The sequence below is a fragment of the Salvelinus fontinalis genome, chromosome 40, assembly GCF_029448725.1.
Source record: "Salvelinus fontinalis isolate EN_2023a chromosome 40, ASM2944872v1, whole genome shotgun sequence".
NCBI lineage: Eukaryota > Metazoa > Chordata > Actinopteri > Salmoniformes > Salmonidae > Salvelinus > Salvelinus fontinalis.
In genome coordinates, this window is record NC_074704.1 from 27,620,823 (window position 1) to 27,639,133 (window position 18,311).

At 42.4% G+C, this 18,311-nt stretch overlaps 1 protein-coding gene across 3 annotated transcripts in view; it reads left to right on the plus strand.

Moving 5' to 3' along the window:
- LOC129839709 (kinesin light chain 1-like) overlaps positions 1-18,311 on the plus strand; it is a 38,402-nt gene that overhangs the window by 219 nt on the left and 19,872 nt on the right. The window contains exons 1-7 of one of the 3 annotated variants that reach the window (XM_055907288.1): positions 184-558; positions 9,915-10,189; positions 11,243-11,473; positions 12,804-12,882; positions 13,249-13,477; positions 13,708-13,795; positions 14,378-14,479. In XM_055907288.1, the coding sequence (XP_055763263.1) occupies positions 9,941-10,189; positions 11,243-11,473; positions 12,804-12,882; positions 13,249-13,477; positions 13,708-13,795; positions 14,378-14,479 (978 nt within the window). In that variant the 5' untranslated portion in view covers positions 184-558; positions 9,915-9,940. Of the gene's footprint in view, positions 1-183; positions 559-9,914; positions 10,190-11,242; positions 11,474-12,803; positions 12,883-13,248; positions 13,478-13,707; positions 13,796-14,377; positions 14,480-18,311 lie in introns of those variants that run through there. The other 2 variants (XM_055907290.1, XM_055907289.1) reach the window with 2 other exon arrangements.

Below are 18,311 nucleotides of genomic sequence, written 5' to 3' on the forward strand. Positions count from 1 at the left end.
CACATTTTATGTATTTGCTATGTAGACTAGTTGAAGGCAAGTGTACATTAACATTTATAAAATAAATGGGGGATTTATTTATCTATATGACCAATGATGTATCTATGGAAATTATGCATTTGGATTTGTTATTCATACCGTCAGTCAGTGCCATACACACACAGCCTCTGTGCAGCCACGCCCGAAAAATATCCAATACATGACGACGTCATTAGGAACTTTCGCTGTGGATGCTGGGAGATCAATAACCAAGGAAGGCATTTTGGATTTAAAACGAGCTCACTTAAGTGGTTGACGAAAATATGCTCCGTTGGCAACACCATTTATCATTGCGGTCACTATGATATTTAGTTAGAATGTATCGTCAAATGGGTTTGTCAGTTGTGCGCAATGAAATGGCGTCGTTGTGAAAAATTCCACGCATTTATCCCAAACCATATCGCCGCGCTCATCTGCGAATTCTGTTGGGATAGGTTTCTTGCTGGCTCAGCTGTGTGTATGTACATCGAGAAGGCTCCTATAGTTCCTGGCTGTCCTACGAGGAAATAACCAATTTAGGTATGTAACCACATGCATATAGGAACATCTGTTTTTTGTCTTGGCTCACAGAATTCAACACTTTGCATAAGAAAGAACACAGAGGCAGTGTGATTGTTCTTGCTCTATTGACTAACGTTACACAGCTACAGACAGTAAGTAGCCTATAATAACAGTCCTTGTAAAGGCCTATTTTATTTATACTGGAAAAAATAAACGCACCATTTCACTGAGTTACAGTTCATTTAAGGAAATCAGTCAATTGAAATAAATTCTCTAGGCCCTCACATGACTGGGCAGGGGTGCATCCCATTGATTGATGCACGAACGCCCCCGCTATCTTCATGCTATTGTCTAGATACACGGCGAGGCGTGGTTTGACGTGACCACGCCCCCGAGTAGAATATATAGTTCTCCTTGTTCCATTTAATTCACTTCAGTTTGGCGGCATCCTAAGCAGACTGCTGACACTTGTCGTTTCAATAAAGGTTTTCAGCAGCCTCGTCTTTATTAACGTACTTGGCTTTCAAAACAAGATTTGCATGATACTTATTACTGCCACTAATTTGTTAGCTGACATGCTAAGACTAACAGTAAAGCTGTTGCAGTATTCTTAAGTCACTGTTTGTTTACCCATAGCTGGGGATACACTCCTACCAAATGGCCCAAAGTTGTCTATGGTGATGTCTACACTTACTTGTTGGAATCATCGGTTTTGCATATACCGGTGTCCTAGTTAACTAGCCAACTTTACATTTACATTTAAGTCATTTAGCAGACGCTCTTATCCAGAGCGACTTCCAAATTGGAAAGTTCATACATATTCATCCTGGTCCCCCCGTGGGGAATGAACCCACAACCCTGGCAACCCTGGCGTTGCAAGCGCCATGCTCTACCAACTGAGCCACACGGGACACACACGGGACACCTCTTCTTCTTTGGTGTTTAATGGTGATTGGCATTCAACATTACCGCCACCTATTGTTCTGGAGCGTCCCCGCTTCGCGCCTGTGTACTGGAGTCCTAGCGTAAAAATGGACCAATAGAAGTATGAAGGGGGCCGCAATTTCACCCTTCTCATGGGACCAGGAGTTTTATTTTGGGAGTGCTGTGTGACTATGAAAACAAAATCTCCCAGTTAGTTATTGTAATGATAACGGTTTGCTGTACTGTTTAAGTGACCTAGAAAAACAAGGGAGTGCAGATTCGTTTGTCATGGTGTCACCATCACTGCAGCGAAAACGGCTTGCTTGTAGCCCAACTAGGTCTTACAGTATATCGACGGGACCGCATTTTACATTAATAAACCATGTCGTGGGCTGTTCTAAAACTACTCGCTCGTCAACGTCGATAACCATTTGTTTACACTTCAGTCATGTTACCTCGTTGGCTAATAACCTGGCAACTTTACCAGTATATCCACACATTTTGGGGGCACAGAAAGGAAAAGGGATAGCTCCTTCAGGAGATCAATGATCATCATTGAATGACAGATCTCTTGCATGTCCTCATCACAAACCTGCCGGGGTTTTTTTCTCAATGTAATGCATCTCAATAAATTCCACAAATGACTTTAATTTCAATGACAGGTATTCTTATCAAGCTTTTTTTTTATTTATTTTTTTACAGATTTCCTTATTAGTTTCTAGGGCACAACGTGCTTCCAAAAGTATCTAGAATTTAAGTTGTGAGCACCAGTGCTACAAATAACAATGCTGGTTTTTCCTAATAACAGGCATCAAACGATTTGAGCAGAGATGCTAGTCCAGTCCACTTTGCCTTTTATTTACTGGAGTGTAGAAGTTAAATCAAGGCCAGTGAAGAAATAGTGACCTTAGGACTGCAGACAGCTCATAACAGCAGTCAAATATGTCACTGGATCTGAAAGAGTGAGATAAAAGGAAGAAATTGGTCCCCTAGTTACAGTTTTACCAGACAGGTGCTCAAATGCACACACCCAGAAGACATACAGTACTGTATGAAATCTTTTGTTCCTCTGTAAATATTTTCATAGTAGTTAGCAATGAAGATTCCTCTCAGCGTGCTCTGTTAAATAAATGTATGCTCTGGTGGTGAAACCTTGAGGCAGGCTGGCAAACAGTAATAGGCCTATAATTGACCCTCGTGATGCTGTAAAATGTGCACTCTTGGACTATGACTTTTGAAATCATGTTGGGCCCTTGCTCTCTTCGTCAGACAAATGTACAAACAGAGGCCTACGAAACCGACAATATCTGAAACATTTAATAGCTACTACACTTTGAAGAGAACATTCCCTATGTATTCCTGTCATTACCCATGTCTCATAACAATTTTTCCCAGTGCAGGGAATTGAAGCATGAATAAGGTTGTGCTTTTATCTCCAGTTGAACGGTTCGCAACACTCAGGGGAAATACTTTTCATTGTCTCTTGTCAACATAAATACTCCAGACCACAAGGTGGCAGTAGTTTGTTTGGTTTGTGCCTGCTGTAGATTGCTAATGTTAGCTAACTAGTATTGGTAGTAAGCCCTTGATACTAGCCAGATGGCCATAACTAGCGTAGCTCAACATTTTATAATTAAATCACAATGGATTCGTTTTTGAATGAAGCCGCTGCCTGTAAGCCTCCTAGATTCAGTGGAGAAGCTAGCGATGCTGTGCTACTGGCAAGTGGTGATACTAACCGCTAAGCTAGCAAGTGAACTGGCACTGGCAGTATGGGGTAATGGATAGTGAATTTTATTATTTCCTCATCTTGCTAGATAGCTCGCTTAGTAAATACATTTGTGTTGTGTACATTGTGCTGCACTTACCACCCCGTTTAGTTTCATGTGAAGTGTGTGACTGCCTTTCTCAGTTGGCTAGCTAACGAGCTAGTGCATATCAAACTTAACAAAAAAATCCTTCAAGCACAAAATTCCTGAGCTCTGATTGGCTCAGTCGGCCACTGCCAAGCATTGCGATTCTACAAATAGAAACTGCAGGTTCGACAGTACCAGGTCTAGCAAGAGAAGGAACGGCCTCATACTGTGCTAAGCACCTATCGTCCGTCAGATTTCTTGTGTGTCTGACCTATTGGAGCAGGGGTGGGCAATTCCAGTCCTCGAGGGCCTGATTGGTGTCAGTTTTGCCCCAGCTAACACACGATTCCAATAATCACATTATCATGATCTTCAGTATAGAATACAATTTGATTAATCAGCTGTGTTTGCTAGGGATGGAGAAAAAGTGTGACACCAATCAGGCCCTCGGGGACTGGAGTTGCCCACCCCTGTATTAGAGGAAGGAGGAAATGAATGAATCGGAGAGAAATGCTGTAAAATCATAAAACCTCCATTTACTGCAATAGCCTATATGTATAAAAAAGGTACTAGCCTTGCACAAATAGGGAACCATGTTCTTCAGGACTGAATTTAGGCATCATGTTGAATCAATACATGTTCAGGGCCATATTGATTTGGAGTTCTTATGCCTATTTCCTCATGTAGCTAACTTGAGAGAGAAAAGGTGTTGTAAATTTCAAGCTTGTTTTTTCATAAAATGCATCCTATTAATACCACTATCTGATTACTGCACTCAAACCAGACGGGTTGGGATTTCTATTGATATTCTAGTAATGGAGATGAGTAACAAGAAGACACAACCAAGAGACTGAAGAGAGACAATTATCTCAGATCTCTACTTGTGCTAGTTATTCGCTCCTTTTTCCTCGCTGTGGCAGGTAGGTGCGTTGGGCCAGCAAATGAAAGGTTGCTGGATCGAATCCCCAAGCTGTCAAGGTAAAAAAGCTGTCGTTCTGTCCCTGAGCAAGGCCCACTGTTCCCCGAGTGCCGATTATTTTTAATTTATTTTAAGGCAGCCCCCCGCACCTCTCTAATTCAGAGGGGTTGGGTTAAATGCAGAAGACATTTCAGTTGACTAGGTACATCTGACTAGGTAGGTATCCCTCTTTCCCTTTCCTTCTGCCTCACTGTGAAAGAGGCAGCGTGGCATTTGAACCAGCATCAATGATTCATTGCTATGACTCACCATAGTCAGACTGGTTGGAAAATGTAAAGTGTTGATTTTGAAAAGAGAGTTCTGAGAAATGTGACGTTATATGCGTGGATCTCAAGTCCACGCATGTGTCCGTTTATAGTCTAAAGGCCTTCAGTGTATCTAAGCAAGAAGAGTTCTGTGAGCATCAATGCATTATTTTCATTTTATATTGTGTACAAATAGGCCTACCTATGTTCACATGCATTAAATCAACCATTCCGCCACAGTTGGGCGGAAACGTTATGGGAAAGTGTAGTCTTACGAATAAACACAGGAAGAAACCCTGAGAGGAACCAGACACGAAATGCTGAGCGACGCCTATGATGTCTAGTCCAGAGCAAGACTTAATGGCATGCATGTGTGACCTAGGCCTGTAAGCATGTGGTAATTTTAGCGAACACCACTGTTAGGTAGCTTATGTTATTGAATGTGCACTTTGCACAGTCTTGTATATCTTGATCCTTGCAGTCAACTTGTGAGAGGCTATGTTATTGATTGTTAAATGAGTTAATGGATACATTAGAAGGCTGCAGATGCAGTTGTTCAAGACTCAAGTAGAGGTCGACTGATTAACCTCTCTGGGATATGTGGGACGCTAACGTCCCACTTGGCCAAAAGCCAGTAAAAATGCAGAGCGCCAAATTCAAGTAAATTACTATAAAAATCTAACTTTCATGAAATCACACATGAAAGACACCAAGTTAAAGCTACAGTTGTTGTGAATCCAGGCAACACATCTGATTTCAAAAAGGATTTACGGCAAAAACAAACAATGCTATTATCTGAGTTAGCACCATAGTAAACAAAGAGAGAGAAGTATAATTCAACCCTGCAGGCGCGACAAAACGCAGAAATAAAAATATAATTCATGCCTTACCTTCTGTTGTTGGCACTCCAATATGTCCCATAAACATCACAAATGGTCCTTTTGTTGGATTAATTCCGTCGATATATATCCAAAATGTCAATTTATTTGGCGCGTTTGATCCAGAAAAAAACCGGTTCCAACTTGTGAAACGTGACTACAAAATATCTCAAGTTACCTGTAAACTTTGCCAAAACATTTCAAACTACTTTTGTAATACAACTTTAGGTATCTTAACGTAAATAATCGATCAAATTGAAGGCGGATGATCTGTGTTCAATACAGGATTAAAACAAACTGTAGCCAGCCTTCTGGTCATGCGCCCCTAACAAACAGGACACAACAAGTGACCCTGATTCAAAATGGCCGTACTTCTTCATTACACAAAGGAAAAACTCTCAACCAATTTCTAAAGCTTGTTGACATCCAGTGGAAGCGGTAGGAACTGCAAGAAGGTCAATTAGAAATCTGTATTCTCAATGAAAATCCATTGAAAAGAGTGACCTCAAAAAATAAACATCTGAATGGGTGGTCCTCTGGGTTTCGCCTGCTAAATAAGTTCTGTTATACTCAGACATGATTCAAACAGTTTTAGAAACGTCAGAGTGTTTTCTATCCAAATCTACTAACACTATGCATATCTTATCTTCTGGGGATGAGTAGCTGGCAGTTTAATTTGGGTATGCTTTTCATCCAAACGTGAAAATGCTGCCCCCTATCCTAGAGAAGTTAATCGGAATGGCCGATTTTCAAGTTTTGATAACAATCAGAAATCGGTATTTTCGGAAATCGGTATGAGCCGCCTGGCTCATTGCGAACTAATTTGCCAGAATTTTACGTAATTATGACATAACATTGAAGGTTGTGCAATGTAACAGGAATATTTAGACTTATGGATGCCACCCGTTAGATAAAATACGTAATGGTTCCGTATTTCACTGAAAGTATTAACGTTTTGTTTTCGAGATGCTAGTTTCCGGATTCGACCATATTAATGACCCAAGGCTTGTATTTCTGTGTGTTATTATGTTATAATTAAGTCTATGATTTGATAGAGCAGTCTGACTGAGCGGTGGTAGGCACCAGCAGGCTCGTAAGCATTCATTCAAACAGCACTTTCGTGCGTTTTGCCAGCAGCTCTGCTGTTTATGACTTCAAGCCTGTCAACTCCTGAGATTAGGCTCGTGTAACCGATGTGAAATGGCTAGCTAGTTAGCGGGGTGCGCGCTAATAGCGTTTCAAACGTCACTCGCTCTGAGACTTGGAGTGGTGGTTTTCCTTGCTCTGCATGGGTAACGCTGCTTCGAGGGTGGCTGTTGTCGTTGTGTTCCTGGTTTGAGCCCAGGGAGGAGCGGGACGGAAGCTATACTGTTACACTGGCAATACTTAAGTGCCTATAAGAACATCCAATAGTCAAAGGTATATGAAATACAAATCGTATAGAGAGAAATAGTCCTATAATTCCTATAATAACTACAACCTAAAACTTCTTACCTGGGAATATTGAAGACTCATGTTAAAAGGAACCACCAGCTTTCACATGTTCTCATGTTCTGAGCAAGGAACTTAAACGTTAGCTTTCTTACATGGCACATATTGCACTTTTACTTTCTTCTCCAACACTTTGTTTTTGCATTATTTAAACCAAATTGAACATGTTTCATTATTTATTTGACACTAAATAGATTTTATTGATGTATTATATTAAGTTAAAATAAGTGTTCATTCAGTATTGTTGTAATTGTCATTATTACAAATACATTTAAAAAATCGTCCAATTTAATCGGTATTGGCTTTTTTTGGTCCTCCAATCGGTATCGGCGTTGAAAAATAATAATCGGTCGACCTCTAGACTCAAGTAAGGCTGTCAATCTTAAAGTTACTTTCTGTAAAATTTGTACTTGCAAATGTCAGTAGAAGAAGTGAAGAGCACAAAGTCAGGTTCTTCAAAAGATGGTTGCGTAGCCAATCCACCATCAGCATAAGCAGCAGTATCTTCCTGTTTCGCTATACTCATGTTTATGGAAGATCAAAATGTAAACAGTAGGCTACATCAATATTTCACCACTTTGCAAAGAAGGCTTTTTTGATTTTATGATGACTGTGTATACCAAGCTATTTTAGGTATTTTGAAGTTGTATTCTTTTTTTAATTAACATCCCCAGTAGGTTTCCAGCTGTCCCTACATCTCCCCAACCAAAGCCACCTTGTGCCTCCTTCCCACGTGTCCCTAAATCCGAAACATCAGTCTGCAATCTCTCCTATCCACTAGTAACCGGCAGAGACCAGAGGCAGGAGGTGATAAAGCACTCCCATAGCCATCAAGACCAAAAATATAGCTCTCCAATGGGCCCTATAATTCCATCTGGACGTGATGGGATTGGAGAGGAATGGCTTTATGCTACCAAAGAGACAGGATGCCACGAGACAGGGCGTGGCGATGGAGGCAGCGTCTGTATTACCCACACTGTTCTCATGAAATATTTATGTCACTCGTGGTGGTCTATTATGCAGAGGAAGCGAGAAGGCGGGCAATTTTATATTTCAGCTTCTTTCTCCTTTAAATGGTAGTGTGCTCTGGTCACCATTTTAAATCAGTTTGAGCCCATCGTCATATTTACTCGAAGCTGGATTGGGGTCAGTGCCATGTCAATTAAGGAACTTCATTTAAATTCATTAATTGAAAACTCCATAGTAAAGAATTATGAGCAATTGTTAATTAGTTTGTTGAATTTCAATTAATTTCCCTAAATTAAATTTCCCTAAATTCCCTAAATTGACTGGCTGAAAATGACTACAACACTGGCTAGTGTTTTCTGTTGAGGGAACCCAATATCCCTTATTCATGTGAGCTAACATCATGAAAAGGCTTTGTGCCTTTTTCTGCTTCTTCTGTGTGTGCTCCTTGGGACATTGTGTAAATAATTAAGAGCGCTCATTTCAAGCTTCCTTTTTGCCCACAGCTAACTAACATACTGTGATGAATAATTAGAAAAAATGACTATCTACTAGCCTACATCTTAACCAACTGTAGCTTAACGGTACTTGACCCTGTGAAGACGATCACTGCTGTATGCTAGGCTCACATGTGGGGCATTATTGCTGTACTATTTTGCTTTACCATGAACGTAAATCTATAGTGTTTTTGATACCAGATCTCATTACCTTTTGAACGTATGGACTGAGTTATTGTATTGAAATAGTGTTTCCTTTGTCTATGCTTGCTCAAAGAATCATGTTTTTAATTTTTTGGGGCAATGACGCTGTTGACTGTGCCTCGGGGTTAATCTGACTTGGAATTCCCTACAGATGTCCTTTGAGAAGTCTAATTGGGACTTCGTAGCCGCTTTCATGAAGTATGACTCATGCTCCTGTAAAAGCGCCATGACTCTTTGAAATTGGACCTCTGTAATCCGTCATGCCTAGAATCAACATTGGTGACAGCCTATGTGCTACCATTTGCACTAGTTGTTTACCCTGTGTTCAGTGTAGTCTACAGCACATCTAGAGTCTAGATATCCTTTTAGTTTGTTTCCAGATTACATTCAGCCGAATCCCATAAAAGCAATTCTGTATTCTTCTGAATCTATAGGTTTTGGCTCTATAGTCAACCTATTTTTTTTAGAAGGCTTGCTGAAAAGAATGGATTGGAGCTCAATGTCGTGTGTGTTTTCAATATGAAAGGAATGTCATACAAGCTAGTAGCGTACTGTACTACTCTGGCAAGCTGTGTGTGTGTGCGCGCACTTGTGCAAGTGTGCATCCAGGTGAAATGATACGTAGGCACAGTTGCAGGACTAGTTCTCATTTTATGATTGGCTCTTGGTGCTCTATTTCTGTCAGTCTGTTTCCATGGCTCTGAACAGACCTTTTTAATGGGATATTTAAATGCCAAAATCACCACAGAGTTAGAGATTATCGGCCTGTTTTATGTTTTGGAATAAGAATACCAATACGAGTGACTAGAGCGGAATTATTCCACAACGGAAATACACATTAAGTCGGCTACAACAGATTACTCATATTTATCTACAAGCGCTTTGATGGTGAACTCAGGGCTAACTACTCGGGGGTTAGCCTAATTTTCTGCTGCTATGCCCACGCCAAGCCTAATCATGTGACTGTCTTGTGAAGGCAGAGGGAGCCAAGTGTTTTATTACTCTGGCTTTGTCGATTTGCAGGGACTGTGGAGAGTGTGGGCTAGATTGGACTCCTACCCTGTCATTTTTTTTATCCCAAGGCTTCCATTTTCTCGTACATCTCTATCCAGTTTAATTATAGACATGTAGCATGGATTGTAAACGGAACAACCTTTTTTTCTGCTGATAGTGACAGTGGAAGTCTCAATGTTGGAATCTCGTGAAGTCTGCTATTTTATTCTGATGGGTCCAAAGAAAATCCCCAAAAGTGAGGTCATTGCATTAAATTACCACTGCCCCAAGAGTGACCTAACCTCCACCTTCCTTTTCTTCCACTTCTCTCCCTCCACCAGCCTCTAAGTCCTAGGTCCACCAGGCAATGTCAATGATGGTGTACCCCAGGGAGGACCGTCTGGAGAAGCTGTCCCAGGAGGAGATCATCTCCAGCACCAAGCTGGTGATCCAGGGCCTGGAGGCACTGAAGAGCGAGCACAACTCAATCTTGCACAGCCTGCTGGAGACCATCCGCTGCCTGAAGAAGGACGAGGAGGCCAACTTGGTGCACGAGAAGTCCAGCCTGCTGCGCAAGTCAGTGGAGATGATCGAGCTGGGGCTGGGCGAGGCGCAGGTAAGGGTTGACGGTCCCCGGGTGATATGGAGAGAGGAAGCCATACGGGAGAGTCTTGGGGTGGTTATAGCACTGTTAATCAATCCGTTCTTGGGGTGGATCCCCATGAGTTGTCTTAGGTCTCTTTATGTAGTGGTGTCTCTTGTCGTGATGTGTGTGTTGTCCTATATTATTATTTTTAAAATGTGAAATCCCAGCCCCCGTTCCCGCGGGAAGCCTTTTGCTTTTTGGTAGGCCGTCGTTGTAAATAAGAACTTGTTCTTATCTGACTTGCCTAAAAATGAAATCAAGTAAAATGACCTGAAAATAATGTTGCATGCGTCAGTTTCATGTTTTGAAGCTGACTAGTCTTTCTCTGGCTTATGTAGCCTGCCTGTCTCTGGCCACAGGAATCCACAGCTGCCACAAATTATTACCTTTATCAATCAATCGTATTTCAGTCAATCAAATGTGTTTAAAGATGTCACAAAGTGCTTATACAGAAACCCAGCCTAACACCCCAAAGAACAAGCAATGCAGATGTAGTAGTACGGTGGCAAGAAAAACTCCCTCGAAAGCCAGGAACCTAAGAAGAAACCTAGAGAGGAACTAGGCTCTGAGGCGTGGCCAGTCCTCTTCTGGCTGTGCCGGGTGGCGATAGTACATGGCCATTAAGGCCAGATCGTTCTTCAAGATGTTCAAACATTCATAGATGACCAGCTGGGTCAAATAATAATCAGTGGTTGTAGAGAGGGGCAACAGGTCAGCACCTCAGGAGTAAATGTCAGTTGGCTTTTTATAGCCAAGCATTCCGAGGTTGAGAGGGCAGGTTCTGGAGAGAGCGAAAGAGAGGAGGTCTGGGACAAGGTAGTAAAACTTGTCAACAGGTCAGGGTTCCATTGCCGCAGGCAGAACAGTAGAAACTGGAGCAGCAGCACGACCAGGTGGACTGGGGACGGGTCCAGCCAGGAGTCGTCGGGCCAGGTAGTCCTGAGGCATGGTCCTCGGGCTGAATCGCATACAATGATGCGTAAGTAATTGATCCCTCTGCATGTATGCACCTTTCTCTGTCAGGTGATGATGGCCCTGTCTGCCCACCTGAACGCTGTGGAGTCGGAGAAGCAGAAGCTGCGTGCCCAGGTACGTCGGCTGTGCCAAGAGAACCAGTGGCTGCGAGACGAGCTGGCGGGCACCCAGCAAAAGCTGCAGAAGAGCGAGCAGAGTGTGGCCCAGCTGGAGGAGGAGAAGAAGCACCTGGAGTTCATGAACCAGCTCAAGAAGTACGACGAGGACGTCTCACCCTCTGTGAGTTATGCACTCGCACACACCCACACTTAAATGCACAACACAACTGCTTGCACACCAGCACAAACGCACTGCTCAGTTCATGAATTATGATGATGAGAACATTTCCTTCTCCGAGGTAATATATACACACACACTCCCTGATCATAAACCATTGAACCAGCTCGAGAGCTGTAATCATCATGCAAGTAATCAGGCTTTGCATAAGCCTCAGCTGATGAAGCCCCTTCTGGCGGGTTGCAACTGTGACCTATCGATAAAACTTGACCTCTCTTCTTCTGCCTATAGTCTACATTCTCTATTCTCAACCAGGATTTTGATCTCTCCATTAATGTGCAAGATCATTTTTAGAGCGGATTGATGGCTAGGGATTTCTCCCTACAAGATGAAATGAAAGCTGAGAGCACCTCTTTTGTAAAGCCTAGTTAACGCCTGGGCAATTCCAGTCCTCGAAGGCCTGATTGGTCACACTTTAACCCCCATCCCTAGCAAACACACCTGATTTTACACTAATTTCATTTTTAACTGAAGATCATGATTAGTTGATTATTGGAGTCCGGTGTGTTAGCTGGGGCAAAAGTGTGACACAAATCAGGCCCCCGAAGACTGGAGTTACCCAGGCCTGACTGACAAGCTCCATATTCTGTCATCAGAGCCATATCACTCCACTTGTAATCTTCTTTGTTCTTCCCTCTGAGCAATGCAGGCTGCCAAGGTGAATGAATTGGTCTCATTTACTTTCATTTTAATTTGCCCTATATTTAACTTGGCATGTCGGTTAAAAACAAATTCTAATTTACAATGACGCACCAACCATTATGAACTGATTACAGTTTATGGTGGACTATCGTTTGGCTGCTAAGGCAATTCATTTAGTCATTGATATTTAGACAGTTTGACGAGCGCTTGTTAATATGCACCAAATGTAGTCCATTGGAATTTAGAACCGTTCAAATGATGTCAGCTGTTGCATATTTCTAATTGTAGTATATGTTTGAGAATGCAAGGACAAGGGTTATGAATGTGGAAGATGGGGTGAGGTATTTCTAGTTCAGCCTGAAGGGAACCGTGACGAGGTACATGAGTCTCCTTGAGCACCCTGCGGCATGGATATTCATATGCTGTCTGTCAAACATTGACTCTAAATCCCAGATGGCCACAAGAATTTCCATCGAATTGAAAGGCACAATGTAACTTAAAATTCTAGTCAGAAGTGCTGCCCAGCTCTTTGAAACTGTGGGGTGGGTCTGGCAAATGTAACTGTCACTGAGTATAGAATTAGAATTCCACTCCTTAAACCAAATAAGTGACAAATAGTTTTTTTTTCCAGGAGGAGAAAGATGGAGAGCCTCCTAAAGATACACTGGACGACCTCTTCCCCAATGATGAGGAGGACAACAGTCAAGGAAGTAAGCCGTCTACCTACAACCATATCCTGCGTCATCATCCTGTATCGGATTAGCATAGATTTATTTATTTTAGTTGAATGTTCATTGCTTTGGTGTATAACGTCAAACAACAACCTGTTGCGTCATATTAAAAAATATATATTTAAGGTCCCATATTTGAACTTGAGTAGCTCTAATATAGAGCTGAGGACCCTCATCTGATAATTTTATCAGCACAGAACTGGCATTTTACTAATCTTCAAATATTTATGTATTCTATGGATTGTATACAAAAGATAGAATTTTAAATCCATATTATATGAACGTAAAACTCTGCAGCAACTGCCCAAAACTTCTACCTGTGACCAAAGCGCATCTCTCCTCCAGTGCCACACCAGCATAACAGTGCAGCGGTGGCCGCAGCCCAGCAGGGTGGCTATGAGATCCCTGCCCGCCTGAGGACCCTACACAACCTGGTGATCCAGTACGCCTCCCAGGGCCGCTACGAGGTGGCCGTGCCCCTCTGCAAACAGGCTCTGGAGGACCTGGAGAAGACATCCGGACACGACCACCCTGACGTGGCCACCATGCTCAACATCCTGGCCCTGGTCTACAGGTGTGTGTGTGCGTTTTACGTTGGTCTTTTTGTTGTCGCCGCCATATTAACACGGCTCCAGCAGGAAAGCGGTTATCACACGTATGTGCTGCTATGCTTTATCATTATACTGTAACCACACTTTTTCACCATCAATACCACTTATCTACACGCTGCTTCTCCCTTCTGTACCGAGTTTATTCAGGGTCTTTTTCTTTTAGACTATGATATATTGTTTTCCTTTTTTTCAGGGACCAGAACAAATACAAGGAGGCGGCTCACCTGCTCAATGATGCACTGTCTATCCGGGAGAAAACCCTTGGGAAAGACCACCCTGCGGTGAGTTAGTCTACCAGATGGAGCAATCTCTTTTTTTTTTTTTTTTTTTCATTAGACAAAGGGGACTTTTCTGCCGGTGTTTTTATGTTAGGATTCGTAAGGAGAAGGTCAGGTTGAAACTGCCGTCAGCGGCTCCAAGGGCTGGAAAAGCCTCAAGCATGTTGGCCATTAATAGAATACAGGAATGTACTATTTAGCACGTTCCTAATGGCAAATCTGGTTGTCAGCACTTGGGCAGACATCTAGGCCTAGAGAAGTTGGTTAATATCCATTCGTACGCATCCACGTCACAGGCTCCTGGATAGTACATGGGCATAATAGGATTCCAAAAGGTGCTCGCTCACTGTAATGTAAATGCTCCCAAAGTTGAAATGTCCGTTATCACATTGTACAACTATTGTCAATTTATATTAATGTCAATATGTAGTGGTGTTAGAGGTTTATAAGACGACATATTTGCAGTTGTACTTTTGGGAGCATTTTAAACTGTACAGGCTCCCTTGTTTGACTCACCGCATTGCAGGCACAGAGCAGCTGCATAACATGATGAAAGCTGCTCACTAATCCATCTCTGTTTCTCAGGTGGCTGCGACACTGAACAATCTGGCAGTGTTGTATGGCAAGAGGGGGAAGTACAAGGAAGCGGAGCCCCTTTGCAAGAGGGCTCTGGAGATCAGAGAGAAGGTAGGTCCAGCGCAGTACATATCCAATGCATACTTGGTAAAATTATACAATGTCAGTTAATTTGTACTGCGCTACATTCAATTAGAAATATTACTAATTAATATACTCAACAATTGCAAATGTCGCAATCTGGAATTGAAATGTAACTTTACACAGGTGGTGCTTATAACCGAAGTTCATCGCCAGCTCAGTATTATGATTTATGACATGGCGAGACGTTGAGGTCATATTACATGACAATACATTTTTTTTATAGCTTTGATGATGGCAAGGTTATAACACTTCTAATGGTTTCATGGCAGACATAAAATATCAATGTTTTATATATACAGTACCAGTCAAAAGTTCCAACACACCTACACATTCAAGGATGTTTTTATTTGTACCATTTTCTACATTGTAGAATGGTGAAGACATCAATACTATGAAATAACACATAAGGAATCATGTAATAACCAAAAAAGTGTTAAACAAATCAAAATATATTTGAGATTGTTCAAAGTAGCCACCCTTTGCCTTGATGACAGCTTTGCACACTCTTGGCATTCTCTCAACCAGCTTCATGAGGTAGTCACCTGGAATGCATTTCAATTAACAGGTGTGCCTTGTTAATTTGTGGGATATCTTTCCTTAATGCGTTTGAGCCAATCAGTTGTGTTGTGACAAAGTAGGGGTGGTAAACAGAATATAGCCGTATTTGGTAAAATACCAAGTCCATATTATGGCAAGAACAGCTCAAATAAGCAAAGAGAAATAACAGTCCATCATTACTTTAAGACATGAAGGTCAGTCAATCTGGAACCTTTCAAGAACTTTGCCAGTTTCTCAACCAGCTTCATGAGGATTGCTTTTTCAACAGCCTTGAAGGAATTCTCACACATGCTGAGCACTTGTTGGCTGCTTTTCCCTCACTCTGCGGTCCAACTCATCCCAAACCATCTCAATTGGGTTGCGGTCGGGTGATTGTGGAGGTCAGGTCATCTGATGCAGCACTCATCACTCTCCTTGGTCAAATAACCCTTACACAGCCTGGAGGTGTGTTTAGGATCATAGTCCGGTTGAAAAACAAATGATAGTCCCACTAAGCATAAACCAGATGGGATGGCGTATCACTGTAGAATGCTGTGATAGCCATGCTGGTTAAGTGTGCCTTGAATTCTAAATAAATCACAGACAATGTCACCAGCAAAACATCATCACACCTCCTCCATGCTTCACGGTGAGAACCACACATGCGCCGATCATCCGTTCACCTACTCTGCATCTCACAAAGACACGGAGGTTGGAACCAAAAATCTCACATTTGGACGTAACAGACCAAAGGACAGATTTCCACCGGTCTAATGTCCATTGCTTTTGTTTTTTGGCCCAAGCAAGTCTCTTCTTATTGTTGTCCTTTAGTAGTAGTTTCTTTTCAGCAATTCGATCATGAAGGCCTGATTCACGCAGTCTCCTCTGAACATGCTTAACACCCCGGCCGTCCTACAATCTAAGCTAGATGCCTTCAATCTCACACAAATTATCAAGGAACCCACCAGGTACAACCCTAAATCTGTTAACATGGGCACCCTCATAGATATTATCCTGACCAACTTGCTCTCCAAATACACCTCTGCTGTTTTCCATCAGGATCTCAGCGATCACTGCCTCGTATCCTCCATCCGTTATGGGTCCGCAGTCAAACGACCACCCCTCATCACTGTCAAACGCTTCCTAAAACACTTCTGTGAGCAGGCCTTTCTAATTAACCTGGCCCGGATATCCTGGAAGGATATTGACATCCTGTCAGTAGAAGATGCCTAGTTGTTCTTTAAAAGTAATTTCCTCACCACCTTAAATAAGCATGCCCCTTTCAACAAATGTAGAACTAAGAACAGATAAAGCCTTGGTTCACTCCAGACCTGACTGCCCTCAACCAGCACAAACATCCTGTGGTGTACTGCACTAGCATCGAATTGTCCCCGCGATATGTAACTTTTCAGGGGAGTCAGGAACCAATACACACAGTCAGTTAGGAAAGCAAAGGCTAGCTTTTTCAAACAGAAATGTGCATCCTGTAGCTCTAACTCAAAAATTCTGGGACACTGTAAAGTCCATGGAGAATAAGAGCACCTCCTCCCAGCTGCCCACTGCACTGAGGCTAGGAAACACTGTCACCACCGATAAATCCACGATAATCGAGAATTTCAATAAGCATTTCTCTACGGCTGGCTATGCTTCCCTCCTGGCTACACCAACCCCGGCCAACAGCTCCGCAGCTACTTGCCCAAGCCTCCCCAGCTTCTCCTTCACCCAAATCCAGATAGCAGATGTTCTGAAAGAGCTGCGAAAACTGGACCCGTACAAATCAGCTGGGCTAGATAATCTGGACCCTCTCTAAAATTATCCGCCGCCGTGGTTGCAACCGCTATAACTAGTCTGTTCAACCTCTATTTCGTATCGTCTGAGATTCCTGAAGATTGGGAAGCTGCGCGGCCATCCCCCTCTTCAAAGGGGTGACACTCTAGACCCAAACTGTTACAGACCTATATCCATCCTGCCCTGCCTTTCTAAAGTCTTTTAAAGCCAAGTTAACAAACAGATCACCGACCATTTCGAATCCCATCGTACCTTCTCCGCTGTGCATTCCGCCATCGATAAAAGACAGCACTGTGCAGCCGTCTTCATCAACCTGGCCAAGGCTTTCGACTCTGTCAATCACCACATTCTTATCGGCAGACTCAACAGCCTTGGTTTCTCAAATGACTACCTTGGCTGGTCCACCAAGTACTTCTCAGAGTTCAGTGTGTTCAAATCGGAAGGCCTGTTGTCCGGACGTCTGGCAGTCTCTATGGGGTGCCACAGGGTTCAATTCTCGGTCCGACTCTCTTCTTTGTATATATCAATGATGTCACTCTTGCTGCGGGTGATTCGTTGATCCACCTCTACGCAGATTACACAATTCTGTATACTTCTGGCCCTTTGGACGCTGTGATAACTTCTTACGGCTGAGATCCCGTTAACGGGATTTATATGACAACAGCCAGTGGAAGTGCAGGGCACCAAATTAAAACAACAAATCTCATAATTAAAATTCCTCAAACATACATGTATTTTACACCATTTTAAAGATACACTTGTTGTAAATCCAGCCAGTGTCTGATTTCAAAAAGGCTTTACGAAGAAAGCAAACCAAACGATTATGTTAGGTGAGTGCCTATTCACAGAATAACACAGCCATTTTTCTAGCCAAAGAGGATTCACAAAAAGCAGAAATATAGATAAAATGAATCACTAACCTTTGATCTTCATCAGATGACACTCATAGGACTTCATGTTACAGAATACATGTATGTTTTGTTCGGTAAAGTTCATATTTATATCCATTAATCTCAGTTTACATTGGCGCCTTACGTTCAGAAGTTCCAAAACATCCTTTGATTTTGCAGAGAGCCACATCAATTTACAGAAATACTCATAATAAACATTGCTAAAAGATACAACTGTTATGCATGGAATTTGATGCACTTCTCCTTAATGCAACCGCTGTGTCAAACTTCAAAAAAGCTTTACGGAAAAAGCGAACCATGCAATCTGAGTCGGCGCTCAGAGCCCAATCAAGACACAAATATATTCGCCATATTATGCAGTCAACAAAAGTCATAAATGGCATTATAAATCTTCACTTTGCTGATCTTCGTTGGAATGCACTTCCAGGACTCCCACTTCCACAAGAAATTTTCGTGTTCGGTAATATCCATCATTTATGTCCAAATAGCTACTTTTGTTAGCGCGTTTGGTTAACAAATCCAAAGTCACGAAGCGCGTTCACTAAAAGCAGACGATGTATGTC